Genomic DNA, 23,403 nt, shown 5'->3' with positions numbered 1-23,403 from the left:
TCCAGTAGGATTAAGTGGAAAGATTTCTGGTTAAAATTTGAGGCAGAGACTAGAGATATACGCCTGGACACTATTTCATATAAAAATGATTAGAAGCCTTTACACAAAGAGGCCATCTGTGCCAGCAGAGAAATAAATGAAGTTTCATAAAAAGTTAATCAACAATTGGCACATAAGGCAGGCCCTGGTGTCCAAAACAAAGCCCGACTGTAGAGTCCTACTGTACTTAGCCCTAATCAGAACATACGTGACAGTCTGTGTTTATTTCTGGGTGTCATAATTGGAAATACATGACAAATGGGATGGAATCGGGGGAAATTAAAATTCCAGAACAACCACTGAAATTGGGATGTTCAGTTTGGAGAGGACTGAGGAATGACTTAATGGTATTTTTCTCATAATTAAAGGTTGTAAAATAAAAAGGGGCCTCTTCTACAGATAGACATAAACTCATAATATGTAAATATGAACAGTGTCATATACAAACATCTTATACAGAAACCAAAAAATAGTGTGCCTTTCTGTGCTTTTTTTTTTCTGAAGAGATAGTGTAATACTGGATCCAAGTTATAAAAAGGTAATTGTGAATCAAAAAATTATGATGACTCTAACATATCAATCGATATTACACAAGGTTGGATACCCAAAATAGGTATGGGAGGTGTCCTATTGGAATGTCAGGGATAAATTCCCCTCACAGGATACAAATTCATACAAGACATCCTCAAAGGATGTAATATGTAAGGATTTCTCTTTTAGGCTGCCCATCATAAAAGTCATTAGCAAACATTTACCCTCTTTAGTTTGTTTTGGATTTGCTATTAAACCAAAGATTTATTTCTACAATGAACTTAACTATTTCAGTATTGTTTAAGACTCTAGGATCCTGGGAAAATTCATCAGTCTGCTCCTATTGGCCTACTTCCGGTTCAGTTGGCCTTGGACATCGGTGGATTGAAAGGTCCAACTACTGTAGGTTTAATTGGAAGCTGCGTGCTGGGTTGGGTCTTAAGCCCCTAGGACTCCTCTTCTAGACGCGCTTCCCCGCTGTGGGGACAAGGACCGATATGATCCCATAAAAATCCATGGGGTTTGGTGTCAAAAATGAAGAAAGGGATGATGCTACATAAACTTAAATTGTCTTAAAAGCAGCTGAAATGCAGTGGTGTGCTGACCCAGGAGCGGACACGAACTGGGCCCCCAAATGAAAAGTTAGCACAGGATTTTCTGCAGAAAGGCCACATTATCCAAGGACGTAGACCCATGAAATATAGACGCCTATCTGGCTCCCCCCATAAGGCTCTATTCAATCCAGCAGGATGACATCAACCTTAAGACTGTCTACCGTCCCCAGGAAGAGGGTAGGTTTATTAATGCCGCAACAACTGAGTAATAATTGGTACTGCCTTTAAATGTCCCTTGTTTGTCGAGATGTTCAACCACAGCTCATCATTTCATCATAATTACTGACTCTTAATGTGTCACATTTGGACTCATTAGAATCTACTAATTACATTTTAATTCTGTAATCAAAATAGGAGCAAGGCTGGCAGCTGGGGGAGCAAAAACTCTGACAGAGAAGTGACAAGTTCGTCTACCCGCCGGCACCCGGGGAGGGATCTGTACATAGAGACACAGCTATTTTCTGTCCGCAGAGGGCACTGGAAAAAGGCAGTCCCTTGGCTATGGCATTTTTTCCCTGAGTGCTATCTGAAATGTTGTGTGCGTTGTGAATGATGCTTTAGTACTGAGTGGGAGGAGAAGCTGCTTTCTCCTGCCCTGGTGCCGTATTTTAAAACTTGTAAGTCCTGCTACCTCCTCTTCCCGAGTCTTTCTCTTTCAGAGGAAGAGATAGTGTAATACTGGATCCAAGTTATAAAATGTGCCTCATCTGATTTACTACCATCTGGGAAAAGCCTGCCTCAAATTCTCTTCCTTTATCTCCAGGACAGTTAATATTCCTCTGAAATGACTTTTGTTTTTGCCCCTCATCTTTTAGCTCTCTTTTAGGGCTTGGAAGTAAGTAGGTGGAGAGATGCATTCATGTAGAGCAATGCACATACATGTGATTTCTTGACAAAAAATTTTGGGGCACAATTCTGGCTAATACCACCCAACTAACTCTGGCCATGATGTTAATATTTAAGAAGATAAATATCAAATAACATGATTATTCCTCTTTTTATGCCTACCATTTCAACTATTACAACCAACACAAATATTTGGACTTAGAGTTTAATATATGAGAATTTATTAGTTCAGTGTTTTTTGTTTTTCCCTAAGAGAGTTTCTCTTATGTTTGCGGTCTCTCATTCTTAGTAAAGTTATTTCTCAAATTCCTATTGTCTCCACCATTACATTATGAGTGTGATTCATCCTTTCATTTTTCCTACCACAGGCAATAATATCGGGACCATGATAAGTATTGGAAAATTTGGGTGTCAAATTGCTTCATGAAACATTTTTTAGGTTCTGATATTCCTGGTTCTCAAGCAATTGTCTGGAAAAGAAAAATGTATAGCCTTGAAGGACAATAAGGATAACTCAGGTTCAAAGAAATAACTCTCCAACCCACATGGGAAAAAAAAAACTTTTTTGGGGGGTGAGAATTGATTTACTTTCCTGAGTTCACCATGTGTATAACTGGAAATGGAAAATTATCTTTATTTTTTATAACAACAGAGATCAAAAACTACCTTTGGTTTAACCTTTCCTTGGTTTAACTAAGGCACTGTGGTTTATGAAGCTGTTATTACTAGACTTTCAGGAGGACAATGTGCCAGCACCAAAGCCACCACCAGTGCCACATCTTCCCTCCACCAATGTCCCAGGTTTCCTCCCACTCCCAGCCTACCTCCTTGACAGGCACACTTGAAAGCTTGGTCATTGTAATTTGGGTTTCATGTTTATAGTGTTGTCGGCTCAGTGGTGTAGATACTTGCATATGGCACAGCTCAGCATCACCAAGACCCGCCCCTGTTTCCTTCTGTCCGCCTCTTCTTACTCCCTGTCCCTCCACCCCCATAACTTCTTTCTTTATCCATCTTTCTCATTTCTGTACTTTAGTGTCTAGAGTAATTGAGATATCTAGATATACTCTCCTTTAATTCAAATACGGTAGCACTGTAGGACTGTCGTCCCATTGCTCATCGATTTACTTGACCAGGCACCAGTAATGTCTCTATTGTGAGACTTGTTGTCACTGTTTTTGGCATATCGAATACACCACGGGTAGCTTGCCAGGCCCTGCTGTATGCTGTACAGGCAGGATACTCGAGGTAGCTTGCTGGGATCGCCCAGAGGGATGGAGGAATTGAACCTGGGTCAGCCACGTGCAAAGCAAACTTCCTACCCACTGTGCTATCGCTCCAGTCCAATTAAAATCCTATTTAAAAAAAAAGTAAAGTACTTTTATTTAGAAAAACATGAGAGAAAGAGAGAGTGAGAGTGTGAGAGAGGGAGAGAGCAAGAGAGCAAGAGAGAGAGTGATAGAGAGTCTTCAAAGACCTCTGTATGTTTTGAGTTTCCTTGTCATATGACCACTAAGTTCTAGATGGTCTTTTACAATTTTTTGTTTTTTAATAATATATTTGGATAAGAATAGTAGAGATAAGTACCAGGAGGATTATTCCACTGCCTAGAAGCCAGCCTCGCATGCTAGGGGAAAAGGCAGCTCAGATAGTGAAGGGAGCACCAAGTAAAGGGTGCTAGGAGGGCCCGCTCGGGATGGGAGATGCAGGCTGAAAGTAAACTATAGACCGAACATGATGGCCACTCAATACCTCTACTGCAAACCACAACACCCAAAAGGGGAGAGAGAGCGAAAGGGAATGCCCTGCCACAGAGGCGGGATGGGGTGGAGGGGACGGGGTGGGGGTGGTGGGAGGGATGCTGGGACCTTGGTGGTGAAGAATGGGCACTGGTGGAGGGATGGGTACTTGACCATTGTATGACTGAAATGCAAGCACAAAAGTTTGTAAGTCTGTAACTGTACCTCACGGTGATTCACTAATAAAAAAATTAAAAAATATATATTTGGATAAATACTTAGAAATGGAGTAGGTGGATCATATAAGGCAAATATCATCTGTTTCACTCATAAATGGAATGTAAAGAAATAAAGAAAAGAAATAAACAAAAAAAAAAACTAAAGTGCCGGAAACCTTTATCAGGTTATAATGTTACACATCAGTGTTACTCCAGTAAAGATTGATTTGAAAAATCTGCTTTGTGAAGAGAGCTGATTTGGACAAGGGATGGGAGAGTGTTGCTGCACTGTTGTTTTTTATGTTGTTCAAGAAGACGGAGTTGAAGGCAGGTAAGATAAAGGAGAATCACTTATATTTATGATACACTTACAATGAGGGAGGGTGGAGATAAATGAAAACATGTAGTCATTTCATAGTTGAATGAAGCAAAACCAACTTCAGGAGACCCTCTCCATGGTATCCTTTATCATTCCATGTTGCATCGTTTATTCTCTTTCGCAATCATATCGCCAGATGCTGCAGACACAAAACTCCTCTGTTCTAACCCTCTATGCCTTTCAGGTTGAGTGTTCAGCCTTGTAACAAAACCTCCCCACCCTGGTAACAAATAGAGATCCACTGGATTCTGAAATCATGTGTAAAAATACAATCTTGGCTATAGGATGGGGTCTGTGTGCCTCCGTTCATGATCTTTTCATTTTATTTTGCTCTCCCTAATACAAGACCTGCCTTTAACATAAAAGTATTATTGATAATTAATGTACTAAGATAAAAATCCTCCCGTTTAGCATTTAAGTGCAATGATAAAGAATTGATATGTTCTAAAGAGTACAAGAAAGGTCTTGTCACTGAATTTGATGTTTTCTTTCCTTGTTCTTTCAGCAAGCATACTTCAGTTGTTGAACACTGAGTAGACTCAAAGCCCAGAGTCTGATGAAACTAAGTGTGCTCTTCAAATGAGGCAGAGCCACTGTTAGGGGGTATCTCTCAGAATTTGGGGGTCTCATACAGGCAAGACTATTTAATGTCTAAGCAAGCCCACTGAGCAGAACCACCATCATATGAAAAAATGAACAGAGAAATGGACTCTAAAATAATTCTGAACAAAAGAGGCCTTCTGTGATTTTCCCTAGTATATTAGGTGACAGATAATGTGATTCTGAGAGAAATCCTTCCTTTCATGATAAATGACATGGTTAGAACAGAAGGGCAAGAATATTAGCATTGTAGCATTTTCATCCCATTGTTCATTGATTTGCTCGTGCGGGCACTAGTAATGTCTCCATTGTGAGACTTGGTGTTACTTTTTTTGGCCTATTGAATACACCAGGGGGAGCTTGTCAGGCTCTGCCCTGTGGGCGGGATACTCTTGGTAGCTTGCCAGGCTCTCCAAGAGGGATGGAGAAATCAAATCTGGGTTGGCCGTGTGCAAGGCAAACACCCTACCCACTGTGCTATCACTCCTGTCCAAGAATACTAGAACTTCTATAAATCAGAAGATCAGTCATACTCCCCTGCACAAGGGGGAAACTTTGACGCAGAAACTATGAACTTTAAGGTAGAAAAGCTCTACACTGCTCAACTTCTGTGCTCTCTGCCTCTGTATCCAACAGCCCCTCATTACTTCTAAGTTTTAGGTGTGCAAGTCCCTGGTTCATTTCTAATAATGGCCCCACTGAAAAGATGCTGATAAACTAGGTGGCTCTATAGGATTAACACAAAAGAACTTATCAGACATCAGTATACATTCATTATCTGAATAAGGCATGACACATGTATGACACCTGCCCTGGTCTGTCTGTTGCATATGTGCAGAGCACAGGGTTTATTCTGAACTGTCCCCCACAGGATTTCTACCAGAGTTCTAACCAGACCTTCAGAGGTCCACGGCAGCCAATGGGAGGCGGTAAGAGGGAGGATAATAGATGGGACATCTATTTGTCCATTGTCCTTGCTTAGAAAATTCATCCTCACAACAGTGAAACCATGCAATTCACAGCAACTTGGATGGAATCGGAGTCTCACACGTGAAATAGGTCAGAGGAAGAAGGAAGAATACTGGATGTGCTATATAAAATAAATACATCTGTGAACTGTAAAAAGATGAAGGACTGCAAGGTTCCAAAGGGGGATTCCTACATCACCCTTGACCCTAAAACATAGAATTAAGAAGGACATGGAAAGGAAGAAGGCGAGGGGCCAAGAGGTGGAGAGAAGGTAACAGGGGCTGGGACCGTGAACATATTGGGGTGTAGAGGTGTGATGTGTCTATATAACTAACCCACAGAGCGACAACACTGAAAGCAGGAGATCCAAACTACAACAACCAAAGTTAAACATGTGCCTGCCAAGGGGGTAGGCTGGGGGCATTAGTGAAGGAAAGTTTACACTGGTGATGGGATTGGTGCTGGAATATTCCTATGCCTAAAACTCAACTGTGAATAACTTTGTATATCATGGAACCTTAATAAAAAATGAACTTCAAAAACCAAAGAACATTTTAAAAAATGAAAGTTCTATCTCTACAAAATAGAGATTATTACTATTTTTTTTCAGTCTAAACTAAACAATATTATAAATGTATATTTAGGCTTATCTTTGCACGGCAGAGCCTGGCAAGCTACCCATATTGTATTCTTTATGCCAAAAACAGTAACAAGTCTCGAAATGGAGATGTTACTGGTGCCTGCTCGAGCAAGTCAATGAACAAGGGGATGACAGTGCTACAGTGCTACAGGCTTATCTTTGAAGGAATTTCTTCTGACCTTTTATTCAGCATTATCATCTAATCACCTTACATTAAATACTGTAGCACTGCATTGTTGCACTGTTGTCCCGTTGTTCATTGATTTGCTTGAGTGGGAACCAGTAACGTCTCCATTGTAAGACTTGTTACTGTTTTTTTTGGCATATAGAATATACCACGGTTAGCTTGCCAGGCTCTGCTGTGTGGGTGGGATACTCTTGATAGCTTGCCAGGCTCTCTGAGAGGGACGGGGGAATCAAACCCGGGTTGGCTGCATGCAAGGCAAATGCCCTACACTCTGTGCTAAATATTAAACCATAAAAATATCCATTGTGATTATTGCTGACTTTGAAGGTGAATTTCAATTAAAATTGGCTATTATAAAATTTATTAGTAATTTAATTCTATGTAGGTAATTATGGGTTTAGTAATGATTCAAATCAAAGATAAAATACAGTTTTCACACAGCTTCAAATCATCAAAGCTCTAAGTAACCCTCTCTGAAGTGCCCAAACTCCATTGTTGTCTTCCGTGAATTTGAATCAATATTTCAAAACCATTGTTTTCCTCACGCAGATTTCTCCTGTGTCCTCAATTTTCGGTTATATAAATCTTTCTTCCCTGTTATCATTTATGACACTTATACAAAAGGTTCACCAGATAAACTCTGGCACAAATAATACAAAACATTTTCTTGGGCTATTATCTCTATCCCAATCAATCAAACTTTAATTTTTACTTGGAAAGAATGCAATTACACGCAGAACACGGGTGATTGGATAGGTTTACCTTGTAGAAAAGATTTGATTTTAATTCTCTCTGAATTTTGACTACTAGTAATATCTCTGGTCTGCAAACATCAAATCTCCAATGAGCCCAAGAAAGTAAATACCAAGGGATTAAGAAACATAAGGTATGTGTTATAAATTATAAGAAAATTTGACAATTGTATGGATGACTTTCACATTCTATTATGAAAGTAAAGGTCTTTCCCACTGCATGCTGTGAACACGCTTGGTTTTATGTGCTCATCTCTAATTTCTGTGGCTTTAACACTGTGATTCATGCAACCCACATGTCTGCTCTCCTTGTGGCAAACATGGGACCAAGACCCCCAGGCAGAGAGTGGGATGACGGATGGAGAGAGGGATGCTTTGCAAAACAACCCAGGCTTAAAACATATTCAAGCTATGTTTACATGTTATCACAGTCTCTCCGAGAACAAATTCCTGCTTCACAGGAAACAGTCCCTGAAACTCTTGGAATGGTTATGGAAGAGAAAGAGGTAATCAGAGGTCGTTGGCAGGAGGGGAGCTGGCCCTGCGTGGTGGCCATCCCACCCACTGGCCTAAAAGCTGGCACGCTAATATCAATGATGTATTTCTCCCAATATTGACCTTGGATTCTCAGCAGCGTTGGAATGCAATTAACACAAAACCAACACATTCATTTAGAAATGAGAAAGTTGATCTTCACAAGAAAGACAGGCTGTGTAGTGTCATTGTCTTCCTATTTATCCCACCCCGGGTCACACATCTTAATTTATTTTCCTCTTGTCTTCAACTTCTTCTCAATAGTTGTCATTTGCATTGGCATGCATATTTAAAATGTAACAGGGATTAAATGTGATTACCATAATTCTTTCCATACTAGAAATACATACCATGGATAGTCTACAACGGGGATAATTTCTATGTGGCTAATTGGGACTTAGCTGGATTATTCTTAATAATATTTTTCCTGAGGGTTTTCTTTCCCTAGAAGGGTTTACAAATTCTCTTTGGTTTGCCAACTATGCTGTCTAAAGTCCCAGTCCTGTTTCTTAGAGTTGCTATGTACTCTCATCAACGAATCCCCTCGCATACTTATATTCTACAGCTGTGCTGGAACTCTCTGGAAGGACTGATGGATAAAACCTCCTCATTACCTTGTATGGCCTGTTACTTCCTTTTAGTAGGTTTACAAGCTTCTGAAATACAGACGCCTAAGAAAAACAATATAAACATTAAATAAAAAGTATGAATATTCTAGTCATGGCTAGATAATATTATCATTCTCTCTCCACAGAGGAAGAAGCTGAGAGGAGAGAAATTCTCAGACAGACAGGTGGTAATAAGAGTAGAGGTATGATGTGCTTAGGCCAGGGACCTGCACAGAGTATACAATCAAGACTCAACGAGTAACTCAATGAATGAGTGAAATGAACCACTCTAAAAATATCCACTCTATTGCATCAAGACCCTTAGAAATTAGGGGAGTTTCCCTGAGAGATGATACACTAGCACAAACACCCTTGAGTGATGATAACTGAAAACAATAGTGCCTATTATTCTTAGATCTTGCCTTGACTATGAAACCTTATGACTTTCAAGCTTGATACTGTCTGGATTTTGAGGAATTTAATAGGTCGCAAATAACAGATTGAAGCTGGATTAAGTGTGGTCTGGAAGGTAGGCTAATGGCATGTTATTGAATGGAACAATTAAAATCGAAAATCCTTTAAAGCTCATAACATCCTCTTAACTTCATTAATTGCTCAAAATAAGAAAATGGATAAAGTCATCATTATCCAACCATTTCTGTCCATTAAAATGCAAAAGATGGAGGCAGGATTTGGCATGTGAGACTACAAGTGCCATGAGGATCAAGAATTTAAAAAAAAAGGCATCTTATTATTTTTCTAAGGTGTATGTTCCTATATAAGGCATATGTTAAAGTATAAGTTATTTAATTTGATGCTAGAATCAACACTCCACATTTTATAGTGAGAGAAAATCAGTCCCCCAGGTCACAGAGGTGAAAAACATTACTTTTCAACTTTAGAACATTGAATTTTTATTCAATTTAGGTAACATGACTGCAATAGTGTCAACTTTCATAGATTTTTTTCTGGTCTTTGGCCCACACTCAGCAGTGCTCCGGGATGACTCCTGGCTCTGTGCTCAGGGATCACTTCTGATAGCGTTTAGGGGACAATATGTGCTACCAGGGATTGAATCCAGATATGGCATGTGCAAGGCAAACCACTTACTGTACTATTTCTCTTTCCCAACTGTAACAGTTTTGATGAACAAGGTTATTGTGCCTTCACCACAGCCCAAGCCAGACCCTCCACCCCTGTCCTCATGAAAGTTTTATTTTGCCTCCTCCCTTTCTCCTTTCTTCCTTCCTCCCTTTCTCACAACTTGCAAATCTCAGCTCTGCAGTCAAAGACCTCTAAGAGGTTGTTATCATTTATTGCTATCTATTACCTTGTTTTCTTTCCCTCCGTATCACAGCTGAGAGAGATGATCTGGTGTTTGTCCTTTTTCCTGTGACCTGTCTCACTGAACACGATGGTCCCCAGTTCCATCCAACATGCAGCAACTTTACAATTTTACCTTTTCTTAGAGCAGTTTTAGTTTCCCACTGTATACATATAGACTGCAATCATAAATCTAATGGAGTAGGAAGCAGCAGCATTAAAGCTACCCCCTGCTTTGGTGATGTTTCCAATATCACATGGATAGGTCTGGTACAGACGTGGGTACACAGCCGGGAGTCCAACATGGGCTGAATGATAAGACACAAAAAAGAATATTCTTGAGGATTTTTAATCTTTAGCGTCAGCAGTATATGTCTCTCCTTGGAGGGGAGCTGGTCACAGGCAAGGATAGAAAACCAGTCATCTCTGGTCAAGAAGTTGCTACAGAGAAGGTAAATTCTCCAGTTCTCTACCTAAAGCTTGAAACTCTCCCACAGCAGGGAAACAGGATTCCAGCCACAGGGTTACTCTCGTGTTTTTTCTTTGAAAGTTATCCAGAGAGTGATTCTGTAAGTCAAGAGTGTATGTGCATGTGTGTGTGTGTGTGTGTGTGTGTGTATGTGTGTGTGTGAGAGAGAGAGAGAGAGAGAGACAGAGAGAGAGACAGAGAGAGACAGAGACAGAGAGGCAGAGAGACAGAGACAGAGAAGGTAAATTCTCCAGTTCTCTACCTAAAGCTTGAAACTCTCCCACAGCAGGGAAACAGGATTCCAGCCACAGGGTTACTCTCGTGTTTTTTCTTTGAAAGTTATCCAGAGAGTGATTCTGTAAGTCAAGAGTGTATGTGCATGTGTGTGTGTGTGTGTGTGTGTGTGTGTGTGTGAGAGAGAGAGAGAGAGAGAGAGAGACAGAGAGAGAGAGACAGAGAGAGACAGAGACAGAGAGGCAGAGAGACAGAGAGAGACAGAGACAGAGACACAGAGACACACACACACACACACACAGAGAGGCAGAGAGAGGAGCTGGAGTAACAGTAAAGGGGTTAAGGCACTTACTCATGGCTGGCCCTATTTCTATCCCTGACAATATATACCGTCCCCAGAGCACCTTCGGGAGTGATCCCTGTGTGCAGAACCAGGAGTAAGTCCCAGGAACTGCCAATGCAAACCCATTTCCTTTTCAAGAAGATAGCTAAAAAGCTTTGTGGAATCTTTGCCATCATCATAATAGAAAACAGAATTACTACGTTTTTCTTCCAAAACAAATGGCATAAAGTAAGATCCTTAAAACAACACAAAGCCATAATCTTCAAGCTTGTTTGTTTTTTTTGGGGGGGTCACACCCGGCGATGCACAGGGGGTTACTCCTGGCTCTGTGCTCAGGAATCACCCCTGGCGGTGCTCAGGGGATCCTATGGGATGCTGGGAATTGAACCTGAGTTGGCCGTGTGCAAGGCAAACGCCCTACCTGCTGTGCTATGGCTCCAGCCCCTTCAAGTTTGTTTAATTGGAATTCTAACACCAGGGGCTGGAGAGATAGTCCAGGGGGTAAGGCACTTTTTGCGTGCAGTGACCACCATGTGATCCCTTACACCCTGAGTACATCTCAGGGGTAATTCCTGTGCTCTTCTAGAAGCTTTCCCTGAACATAAAGCCAGGATTAATCCTGAGCACAGCCAGGTTGCTCTTCCCCTCCCCTGCTTCCCATCTCCTGCTGAAATTAATTCAATGCACGTCTGATCGGGCTGCAATCAAGACATCAGAGCTGGGGTGTCCTTCTGGAACTCCTATGGGAGAATCCTTCGCCTCCCCTTTGGCACCCTCTGGGGAATGCCGACACATCTTGGTTCCTGAAACTGTTCCTCATATTCAAAGGCATAAGGAAAGATCTCCCTAATTCTGCTGTTAGCACATTTCTTTCTGGCCCCAGTTGGAAAAAGCTCTTCACGTTTAGACTCATAATTAGATTGGGTTCATGCTGATCACCCAGGATTCTCTTATATTTAGCCTTGTGACTTTAATCATACCTGAAAAATCCCCTCTGCCAGGTAAGGCAAAACCTTCACAGGATTAGCATCTGAGTAATTTTGGGCCTCATTAGCTGCTACCACACCAATTTAGAGTAAAGGCACACCCTTCTCGGGGGCTCACCGAGCAGACAGAAATGGACTATTCTCCATGATCCCGAATTTGTGTTTTACCTTAAATTACTTTTCTGACTGAATATCAAATAGTGTATTTCATGGTAATCCCAGACATTAAATTTATCTGACACAATAAATATGCAACCCCAAATTAACAAAACTCATTGTGCATTTCATATGTGTATATTTACCATAACTACACATATGTGCATGAGAGTATACACATATTAGTATAAACATTTTTAGCACTACACAACTATCTTGAAGACATGTTAAAAGCCTTACTTCTAGTACCAAAGAGCTTCCTAATTTTTGCTCCCATAATAAAAAAAATCCTGCAACGTTTGGTAGGAAAGTGTGTCTCTTGATTTGTATTTATGATTCAGGGCAAAAGAAAAATGACAAACTGAAAAAAAAAAAGAATGGACATCTGTAAAGTGCTTTCAAAGGGCAAAAAGTTATGAAGTAGCTGCTAAGAGCTACGGAAAACCCAGGCTGACCCGCACAAATGAGGTTGGGAATTTGGCCTTCTCATTCTTACAGTTTGGCAGAGAAGACAGATACATAGGCAAGAATTACAGGTAGGACACAAAATAACAGCAAAAGACACCGATTTTTTTTTGAGCCAAGAAATAAGCTTTGCAGTGTTCCCCCAAAGCGGGTGACATGGGTCCCTGGGGTGGGCTGGAAGGATCCAGGGTTGGGGAGGTGGGGGTAGCCTGGGGGGAATTCAGGAGACTTTCTGGTTGCTTAGAGAAGGTAGATTCCAGGAGACAGTTAAGTGATTATTTTTCTTATTGGCTTTTTCAGTCACACCCAGCAATGCACAGGAATTACTCCTGGCTCTGCACTCAGGAATTACTCCTGGCAGCGCTTAGGGGACCCTATGGGATGCTGGGAATCGAACCCGGGTCGGCTGTGTGCAAAGCAAACACCCTACCTGCCGTACTATCGCTCCAGTCCCAAGTGATTTTTTTTTAAAAGGGCTGTAAACTAAACAAGCTTGGGATGCTGAGAGATTTTACTAGACTTTGAAGATAGGGGCGAAGGTGAGGTGAGTTTGGGGGCAGGAGAGGGCTCCTTTCCTGTCGGAGGAAGAATGCTAGGTGTTCTCAGAGGTCTGCGATGTTTGATTGGCAGGTGTGGGGTGGGCGATTTGGGGTGCGGGTAGGAGGGCCAGTAGGGCAAAAGCTCAGCATTCTCAGAATGGACGCAGGGGTCCTGGAGGTCAAACTGAGACGTCGGAGAGGAGAATCGTAACTGAAGGCAGTTGACTCGGATCACGATGGCACCAGGGCGGGTGGGAAGGTAATAACAGGACATTAATGGGGCCCTTTGGAAGAATTAACTGCGGGGACAGAAACTGTGAGTTATGTCCTCCAGTGCCCTTCACGCCCAGTCCAAGGTGAAGGAAACCAGGCTTTCTCTTTTTCGTCCTCAGCTGCTGCGATGGTGTGGCTGACTCCTAGCTCATTAAATGCAAACGGTATGTAGGCAGTTTCTGGAGGGGAAGTCAGGCTTTCTTTCCCCCCTTCTTTCTTCCACCTAAAGTGAGGCAGTGGGGGTTGAGGGAGTCGTAGCCCCCGAGGATGTGGTCAGCCCCGAGAACGCTGGGACCGACTGGGAAGGAGCACTGTCTCCCTCAACACAAAAGGGAATTGAACTTTCGTCTGGACGACGCCCCTTCACTTATTGTTTTCTCTTTACTGTATGTAGCATAACCTAAGTCGCCAGCCAAGGTTCCCAGCCTGCTGGCCGTGAAACTCCGAGCATTTGCAAGATCTGGGCATGACCAGCCCTGCTGCCTTGGCAGGGCTGACGATCAATAATTTTCAATCTAATTTGTCTGAAACCAGACAGTGATCATGACAGTTATAAGGATAGAGTGGTCGGATGAAGGAAACGTCTAGGGCTTGGATTGATCTTGAAAGATCACTGCAAGACTATTTAGAACTTAGATTTAGAACAAAGGGAAAGGGTGTTTCCACAGGGCCTGGGAGGGGGTTGGCACGGCTGGGAAAACACGAGGACGAATTTCAGTGTCGGGGTTTGAATCTTCAGTGGGGCTTAGAGCAAGTCCCAGCTTGGGTGGCAGTTACCCTCCATTCACGATTCTAACGTGTTCCTCAACCACTTCCTCAGCACTCTGCATTATATGTGATAGTGTATCTTTTAATTCGATCTTTTTATTTTCATGACTTTATTATTATTACTGGAGTGATAGCACAGAAGGTAGGGTGTTTGCCTTGCATGTGGCCGACCCAGGTTCGATTTCTCCGTCCCTCTCGGAGAGTCCAGCAAGCTACCAAGAGTATCTCGCCCGCATGGCAGAGCCTGGCAAGCTACCTGTGGCGTATTTGATATTCCCCAAACAGTAACAAGTCTTACAATGGAGACGTTACTGGTGCCTGTCCGAACAATTTGATGAACAATAGGATAACAGTGCTATAATAATAATAATAATAATTTAATATAATAATAATAACAATAGTTATTTGTGTTTGGGACTATACTAGGGCTTACTCCTGGCTCTGTGCTCAGGAATCACTCCTGGTAGGGCTGAAGGACCAAACAGAGTGTCAGAGATCAAACTGGGATTGGCTGCATGCAAAACTAGTATCTTACTTCACTATCTCTTTGGCACTGATTTATAACTGATTTCTAGGGGAACTCAACCCCTCCCCCCAGAAAATAGATCTCTTTCATTTCAAAGCCATTGGGGAGAGGAACTGTGTTTTCTCATGAAGCTCACTTGAACTGCAGTTCAGTTGTTCTCAAGATCACTAGATACTCTACTGGGTTCAAGTCCATTTAGCATTCTCTTGGCAGGGTCAATCTATTTTGGGAAGCCACAGCAGGCTCTGAAGACTTGACAGGCTCACAGCTGATTAGCCCTCTCTCTCTCCTTCCCTCTCTCTCTCTCTCCCTCTCCCCCCCCCTCTCTCCTGTCATCAATATTATTTAGGGGCCGCTGGTCAAACTGTATCGACACTGAGCTGACATCTTCTCTGCTGCCCAATTACCTTTCTGTCAGGACACAATCCAGGAGGTGACAGCAGGGGGCCAGGCTGTGCCAAGTGAGTTGGCACCAAAACACCCCCGTGGCAGAGGAGCATAGATCATTTTCATGCTTCTTCTGAAAACCAGAAGAGACAGTTGGACTGTCCCTCTTGGGGTTTCTCTGTGTCCGTGTCCCCAGCGCCGACCTGAGATGAACCTTGCCAACACGCTGACGATCGCCAGCTCAGGGTGCCAGTGAACTTCCCAGTGCAGACGGCAGAAGCTGTCGCGTTAGCTCCAAGCCCGGCCCATCCACGGAGAATCATGCATCATGCTTCAAAAGCTGCGTAACCACAGAGGAGCTCTGAGCCCTAAGTGTCAGTAGGGTAAGTGTAGGGAGTGACAGGCACGGGGCTGTGAGCTTCGGGAAATCTGCCCTGGCACCACTCTGATAGAGAAATGTGCTTCAGGACCGAACAGGGCTAAAGCAAAGAGCTTCCTTCTTTTCGTCTCAAACAGAATTTTACTTAATGGAAGGATGACCCCCTCACTGACCCTAAGGGCATCTCCTTTTGCATGTAAAAATGGAAAGTAGCCATGCTAACATCTTGCGTTTTGTAAACACTAATCTGTGCATGAATGGTTGGTTCATTTAGAAGCCAGAAGAATATTTTACTCACAACTGAGACTAGGGCTGCTCATGTGAGTGCCCTCCTTTTTGGGGTGGAGGGTGGTAGGGTCAGGTTGTGCTAAGGGTTGACTTCTGCTTTATGCTCACGTGACCATATGTGGTGCTGGGAGATGAACCTGGGTCAGTTGTGTGTGAAGGAAGTGTTTACTCGCTGTACTATTTCTTCAGCCCTGAGGAACCTTCCTGATAGAAATAAATCACTGTATCACTGCATCGCTGTCATCACTGTTTGTCCATTTACTTGAGCAGGCACTAGTAATGTCTCTAATCTTCCCAGCCCTGAGATTTTAGCAGCCTCTCCTTACTCATCTTTCCCAATGATTGGATGATTGGAGGTTCTTTCAGGGTCAGGGGAATGAGACCTATCGTTACTATATTTGGCATATCGAATACGCCACAGGTAGCTTGCCAGTCTCTCCCATAAGGCGGGATACTCTCGGTAGCTTGCTAGCTGTCCCAGAGGGATGGAGGAATTAAACCCAGGTTGGCTGCATGCAAGGCAAACGCCTACCTGCTGTGCCATCGCTCCAGTCCCTGGCATGGATAGTCACAGTGAAATGAGAAGGAAAATTTTTCCATTCTTCTAGAGACTATTTCCAGTACCGGGACTACAGAACCAGGGGTAGGGACAGGCTTACATTGTTGTAAATTATTCTTCTATCTAGTTTTTCTTTAAAAGAATATTTAAATATTCACTTTGGACAGGAACTGATCGTTGAAAGTCAGTGAAAGGATATCCCTGATAACTGTTCAGTATCTTCTCTTCCCTCCGAGAAGTCACTCTCCTGCCCCTCTGGGGAATGAAAGGAGCAGAGGTTGCCGGAATCCACACCCTGGGTGCTCTCATTCAGTCAGCAGCCTGTTCAAACTGCTGAGGCGCTGGCGGGTTGGGGGTTGGGGGTGCCTGGACCATCTCTTTTCTTGCTGATCCCTGGTTCACAAGCTTCCCCAGTGGCATCTGTTCTGTAAGCCTGCCATGCAGCGGGCCGAAATGTCACCGAGACCCACAGCACAGCTGACGAGACCTGCCTCCCAGTCTGTTTTCATTTCCTAAGACTCATTTGGAATCACCAGGAATTGCAGCGAGAATTATGCAATTACGGACCACGAAGGACTCTACAGCACGCTTTGCAGAAGGCTCTCACATTCTATTTAATTTTCACGTAGAAGGGCCAATTGAGATTTATTTTATTAAGCAAACAAAGCTTCAAAGCATAAATGTGAGTTTCCTGGAATTCAGATCTATGGAGAAAAAAAACATATTTCTCCTGTGATTTGGATCTCAATTCCTGAGTAGCTGCAAAGCCTCGCCTTAAAGTGTGAGGTCTGGGCCTGGGGTAAGGCATCCAGAAGCTGAGCCCGGCTCTTTCCCTGCTACTCCTGAGAACGGGGGCACCCTCCGTCAAATAGATGCAATTTCTCCCCAAACACTGTAAGCCTCCTCAGAGCCGGGATGTTTTCAGGTACTGATGGATTCAAAGACCAATTTGATACCTCAGAATTGTGCTATTATAGGGAAGATCATTTTAGCTATTGACTATAAACATCACATTTTTCTGTTTGCACAAAATCGAGTGCCTTTCCAACGATGCAAGAGACAAGTTTTACAGAAGCAGAGGGGCGAGGCTGTCTTAGGGGCTCTTCAGGTGAAAGGGATGGAGTTATGGGCAGTATCTGAGCTCCCGAGACACCAAGAGTTGGGACAAGTGCACCACATCTGATGTCTGAACACATCTGCCACCACGGAGCTGAACTCAGGTACCTTCTTACAAGTGGCTTCAGAGGCAAAGAAATGTTCCAACGTTTCTTACCAGCCCGAGCACCCCTCTGGGTTTCCACGTGAGGTTGTGCTGGCTTCTCAGACAGTTTTCAAGGCAGAACTCACCATGTATTTTTCGGAATGACAACTGACAATGGAGCTTCCTTCTGCCAGTTAGCAGAAAACTATTTCTGAGAGTCAAGTGACAGGGTTGTGCTAAATAGGATGGGTCGACTGGTGGCAACGGGGCGGTCCCCATGGAAACCCCGGGCTTGCTCTCTGCTGCCACCCAGAGGCAGGACCGGAGCACTGCGAGTCGTTCCAGGCGTCTAAATGCTTGAGATCTAAGGCAGGACTTAGCTTCTGGCAAGACACATACGGGGGGCTTTACTTTGCTCCATCCTCAACTTCTGGAGCCATGATCCCTCCCCCCAGCCATTCCCGGAAAGAAGCTGATTTTATCTTTGACTGATACGGGCTCAGCCAGTCCCTGTGAAGCAGGGCAAAAGCCAGCAGAGAGATGCAAAGCAACCCAAAATAGATCTTTTGTGGAGTGATTGGTATCAGCATTAGAAACAGTTCAAGGCAGGGGAGCAAAGCAGGCGTGTGAGCACTGGCTGAAGGGAAGTGTGGAGGAGTATTCTTCTCCTTGTCTTTTTTTTTTCCCCTCTTCCATTTTTCTTCCCTTGTCCAGCTCCTCAAAGCAAACAGAGTAGGAGGCAGAAGCTCCCCGGGAGGAGAGCCTGTTCCCCTCAGCCAAACACGCGCCTGCCCGTGGTCCCCCGCACCCTGCCCGGCCCCCATCCTGCCGGCATCCATCCCTCTATTGTTGCCCGCGCAGTTTATAATGCAAATCGCTGTTTACTACCTGGCTTCGGATTTCTATGAATAAAATATGAACACATCAGGGAGGCGTCGACGCCCTCCCGGGGCTCACCTCTTTCTCTGCACTTTTGTATTTGTCACAATGTCCCCAGCACTGGTCACCCGGGTTCCTTCCCAGCCTTTGCAGCCTATTATTTGACCATTTCAGCACGGTCCTTCCCAGCTTCTTCTCCCCTCTACCTGCTCCTCCCTCCCCGCCCCCCTCACCCCCGACACCACACTCACCACTGCTTGTAGTCGGCGTCACAGTTGCAGTAATATCTGGGGTCGGTGCAGTTACGCTCGATGCCGCAGGCGCACTTCTGGATCCCGGGCGCGGAACCGCCCCAGTAGTAGTGCTTCTCGTTGGCCTTGCCGACCCACCAGGTGTAGGGGCTCCCGTCTGCAAGGAAAGGGGCGTCGTGGTTAGGTGGGTGCAGGGCTGAGGCATAGCAAGTTCGCACGCACCACGGACCCCCACGGGGCACTGTCCCGGCCAGACTGGACACCCGCATCCCTTCTCTGGAGCAGAGTTACGTTGACGCTCAGAAAACTGAATCAAGACATCAGGGCGGGAACCGGCTTCAGGGGCCTCGCTGTGTACGGGATATGGAAGAGCAGAAGAATTATGTATCCCAAGACAAACTCGACGGCACTGCAGCCATGGGATCTAAACTGTAGCACTGTAGCACTATGGTCCCATTGTTCATCAATTTGCTCTAGTGGGCACCAGTAACGTCTCCATTGTGAGACTTGTTACTGTTTTTGGTATATTGAATACGCCAGTGGTAGCTTGCCAGGCTCTGCCGTGTGGGTGGGATACTCTCGGCAGCTTGCTGGGCTCTCCGAGAGGGACGGAGGAATCGAACCCAGGTCGGCCGCGTGCAAGGCAAACACCCTATGCGCTGTGCTATCATTACCACCGTGGAATTTTGAAATGTGCCCATTAGGGTGGCAGTCGGGGGTCGGGGGGGGGTCAGATGGGGAGGGGGAGCACAGTAACCCTGGTGAGGGGGGGAAGCTGATGTTAGTGGCAGGTTTGGTGTTGGAATATTGCAAGCCTGAGACTTCTCTCCCAATAACCCAAGCAATCACGGCTCTTATTAATTAATTCCATTTTTAAAAAGGCATCCCTGGGAATGGTCAGCTCCTGATTTCCCTCTGGGATCCACACCCTTTTCTTGGAAGCTTTTGGTGCAAGCTCCTGGGATCTTGGAGTCTATTCTCTAAAGTATTATGTTCGCATGTGGGGTCCACCCGCAATGCAGACACACAGCACAGGCGGCAACTGTGTGATGGACAGTGAAGTGCACCATGAGCCGTATCTGCCGAGGCATGATACTCCTGGTGCTCCCAGAGCACTGGGGCACCACAGAACTTCCACGCTGCCTGAAAATGATCTCTTTATTGCACTGAGGACAAAATTAGGCCCCAGCAGGTCAAGGGGTCCTTTCAACCACACGGCAGGTTAGAAACCAAACTGGAAGCTTGATATTCTATCTCCTGGCCTTGGACGACGCTGCTTTTACAAACTTCTTTCCTCTGTTATTTGGCCGGTGGTGAATAAGGGTGGAAGCAGGCTGGGGGGACAGGAAGGTAACCTAGTTCTTTATGGAAAATATCTGGAAAACATATGGAGGGGTAGTGGCTGGCAGCAGAAACTAACTCAGGTGCATATCAGAACATCTTGTCCCCCAAATGAAGTTATTTGACTTTAGTTTACTTTACTTTTGGTTTCTGGGTCGTGCCCAGCTGTGCTTTGGATTTACTCCTGGCTCTGTGCTCTGGGACCATTCCGGTCTGTGCCCGGGAGACAATGTTGGTGCTAGAGTCTAACCTAGGTTAGCTACTATCTTTCCAATCTCATTAGTTTATTCTTTTGTGGAAGGGCGGGGGGGGGGGTGCGCGATGCGGGTGTCCAGTTCATACCCCACAGAGCTTAGGGACTATTCCTGACTCTGAGATCCTGAGTGACCCCTGGCTGTGCTCACAGGGTCATGAGTGGTGCCCAGGGTCAAATGAGGGTCAGCTGCAGGCAAGGCAAGTACCTGTGCTATTGATCTAGGGTCATGCACTCATTTTATTCTCCTCAGGGTTTGTATTCCACATGCACCCCCCATTGAAGAAGGTTGAAAGTAATGAGGACTCATGACAAGGCTAAAATAGGGAATTATCATGATCAATTTGTGCATTAGAAACACTAGAGTGAAATGAAAGATTTCTCGGGAGACGAGACCAGGGGACTAGATGTGACGATCCTATGTGCTCAGAGGAGAGAAGTAATACAACAGCAGTGGGAAGTAATGAAACAGAAGGGAAGAGATTCAGGAAGGTGACCAGCAAGTTTGGCCTCAGGTAGGAGAGAGGGAAAGAAGATGGAGAGCAAATGTTGTGCATGAGTCTTAGGTTTGTAAGAAGATGGTGATATATATATATATTTCGGAGGTAAAAAGGTAGGAAGAGGAGAAGTTTGGGAAATGTGGAAGAGGGGAGATGATTTTGATATACAGACCAGGCAACTGGTTATGGGAGAGATGCTGCTGAGTTATTTTAGATAACTTTATTTAGAGAGCAGAAAGAAAGGGTGATGGAGGAAAGATGAGGAAAGATTTCCAGGAAAAGCAGTGTGGTCAGGCTGTCAGATTTCATAGCAAAGTCCATTAAGATGAAGATTTAAAGATTTTCTTTTCATTTTACAGCTAGAAGGTCACAGAGACTTTGTGGAGAGAAGTTCAGGTGCATGGTTGGAACAAGTCAGAGGAAGGAATACAAGGGATGAAACGGGGTGCCGGGAAGTGTGTCTCCTGGCAGCTGGGAAGAGAGCAGCATCGAAGGGAAGGGGCCACATGAAACCAGGGGGTGTTAAAATCTCGCCATGACGACACCGCCACTCTCTCTGACTGCACTGGCCCCAGAGTCTGTGCGTGAGCAGAAATAAAGATGAAGGATGGGCTCGTTCTGCAGGAGCTATCAAGTTCTGAACAAAGATGCAGTAAAGAGCTGTATCAGAACCACACAGAAGGTTTTGTGATATTTCCCCCCCCCAGAAATGCCAATAGATTTTCAGAACAATTTTGTTAAAAGGAGGGCATTTGAAAGTTATCAAACTAAGCGCTAGGATTAACATTCAGACTTGATGTAATGAATGAACAAGTGCTCTGAACTGGTAAAGGAATCCTTCACGGAGTTTTCCATTTCACACAAATGGCTAGATTTTTCTAATTGGGCTGACTTAATTTGGAAAAGTCACCTTTTCTCTTGGTGAGATTACTTATGGCATCAATTATGGAATTCTGAAAAAAAATTTTTTTGGACTGGATTTTCATAGATCTCAGTATTTTGTTCTGAAGGGAGGAAACAGCCAGCTCTGACAAATGAACCCATTTCACAGACTTGTCTTCTGCTTCTCTGCGCCTTGGCCCAGCATGTACTACATGTATGTTATAAATGCATATATGCAGGACTGTTTGCTCCCACATTGATTTATTTTCCTTTCTCTTTTTATTTGTTATCAGGTAAAGAGTAACACATACAACTCCTGATGTATCCCGATGTTGAAATCACAACTAATTACAAACTCTTGTCTGCTTTTGATATAGTTAGGAGTTTAAAAAAATGACACTTGAACAATCCAATTCATGAAAATCATAAAATTTGGGCCAGGCAGTTTGGCCCATTGGCAGTAGTAGGTCTCTGTTGAGTTCATCTCTAGCCATGTTTCAAGAAAAGAGCAGTGGTGGATGGAGCTTTGTGACAAAGGTCTCTGAGGCCATCTAGAACACATCCATCTATCCTTTGCATCCTTCCAAGGCCCCCTGAAGCTCTACTATTTTCTTTTTAATCTTTTTTGAGTCATCATGGTAGCACTATAGTGCTGTAGTCCTGTTGTTTTGCTCATTGATTTGCTCGAGTGGGTACCAGTAACGTCTCCATTGTGAGACTTGTTACTGTTTTTGGCATATTGAATACATCATGGGGAGCTTGCCAGGCTCTGCCATGAGGGCGGGATACTCTTGGTAGTTTTCTGGGCTCTCCGAGAGGGACGGAGGAATCGAACCTGGGTCGGCTGCATGCAAGGCAAATGCCCTACCCGCTGTGCTATCGCTCCAGTCAAGCTCCAGTAGGTGCCTTGGTAATGTTACTGGGGCTTATTTAAATTGTCATTTCTTGTGTCCATAGTTTTTTGTATTGACTCATCCCAACTGGGCACTTTTGTTTTCATTTTAAGCTAAACCAGATGCAGGTGTGTGCTATCTTTCTATTTTGAATGTTAACTTCCTCAATCAAGAATTAGTTGGTTAGGATCTGGGGAGATAATACAGAGGGCTCTTGTCCCTGCATGCAATCAATCCAGGTTTGATCTCTGCACCTCATGTGGTTCCTTGAGCCTGCCTGTAGTGATCCCTGAGCACAGAGTCAAGACTGAGTCTTAAACGCTTCTGGGTGTGGACTAGGAAGCAAAGCAAAAAAGAATTAGGTGTTTAAATTATACCTTGTGGTCATTATAGTGCATATTTATTGAAAATAATTATTTGTATAGCACAGTGGGTAGGGTGTTTGCCTTGCACACAGCAAATCTGAGTTTGATTCCTCCGTTCCTCTCGGAGAGTATCTCGCCCCCATGGCAGATCCTGGCAAGCTAGCCATGGCATATTTGATTTGCCAAAAACACTAACAAGTCTCACAATGGAGATGTTACTGGTGCCCGCTCGAGCAAATTGATGAGCAATGGGAGAACAGGACAGACAGTGCTATTGAGTCACCATGAGATAGAGAATTTCAAAACAGATGGACCATGGTCCGGTTCAGTCATACAGTGTTCCAACACTTCCGTGATGATCATCAAATTGGGGAACTGGGGAATGCTGGTGTACCCAGCATCGGAGAGGCAAAAAACCAGAATCTTGTAGATTTGGAATCAGTAATGCTTGACAGAAAGCTCTCTTGTTTTCTGCTCCTACTACTAG

General features: G+C 44.1%; 1 protein-coding gene across 1 annotated transcript in view; it reads right to left on the bottom strand.

Moving 5' to 3' along the window:
• Nucleotides 1–23,403, bottom strand: part of CNTNAP2 (contactin associated protein 2) — a 1,529,860-nt gene that overhangs the window by 405,648 nt on the left and 1,100,809 nt on the right. The window contains exon 14 of the mRNA XM_055129775.1: nt 18,683–18,839. Coding sequence (XP_054985750.1) covers nt 18,683–18,839 — 157 coding nt within the window. The remainder of the gene's footprint in view (nt 1–18,682; nt 18,840–23,403) is intronic.

Source organism: Sorex araneus, chromosome 1 (genome assembly GCF_027595985.1).
Source record: "Sorex araneus isolate mSorAra2 chromosome 1, mSorAra2.pri, whole genome shotgun sequence".
NCBI lineage: Eukaryota > Metazoa > Chordata > Mammalia > Eulipotyphla > Soricidae > Sorex > Sorex araneus.
The sequence above is the reverse complement of the archived record's forward strand: the minus strand, read 5'-3'. Positions and strand labels throughout refer to the sequence as shown.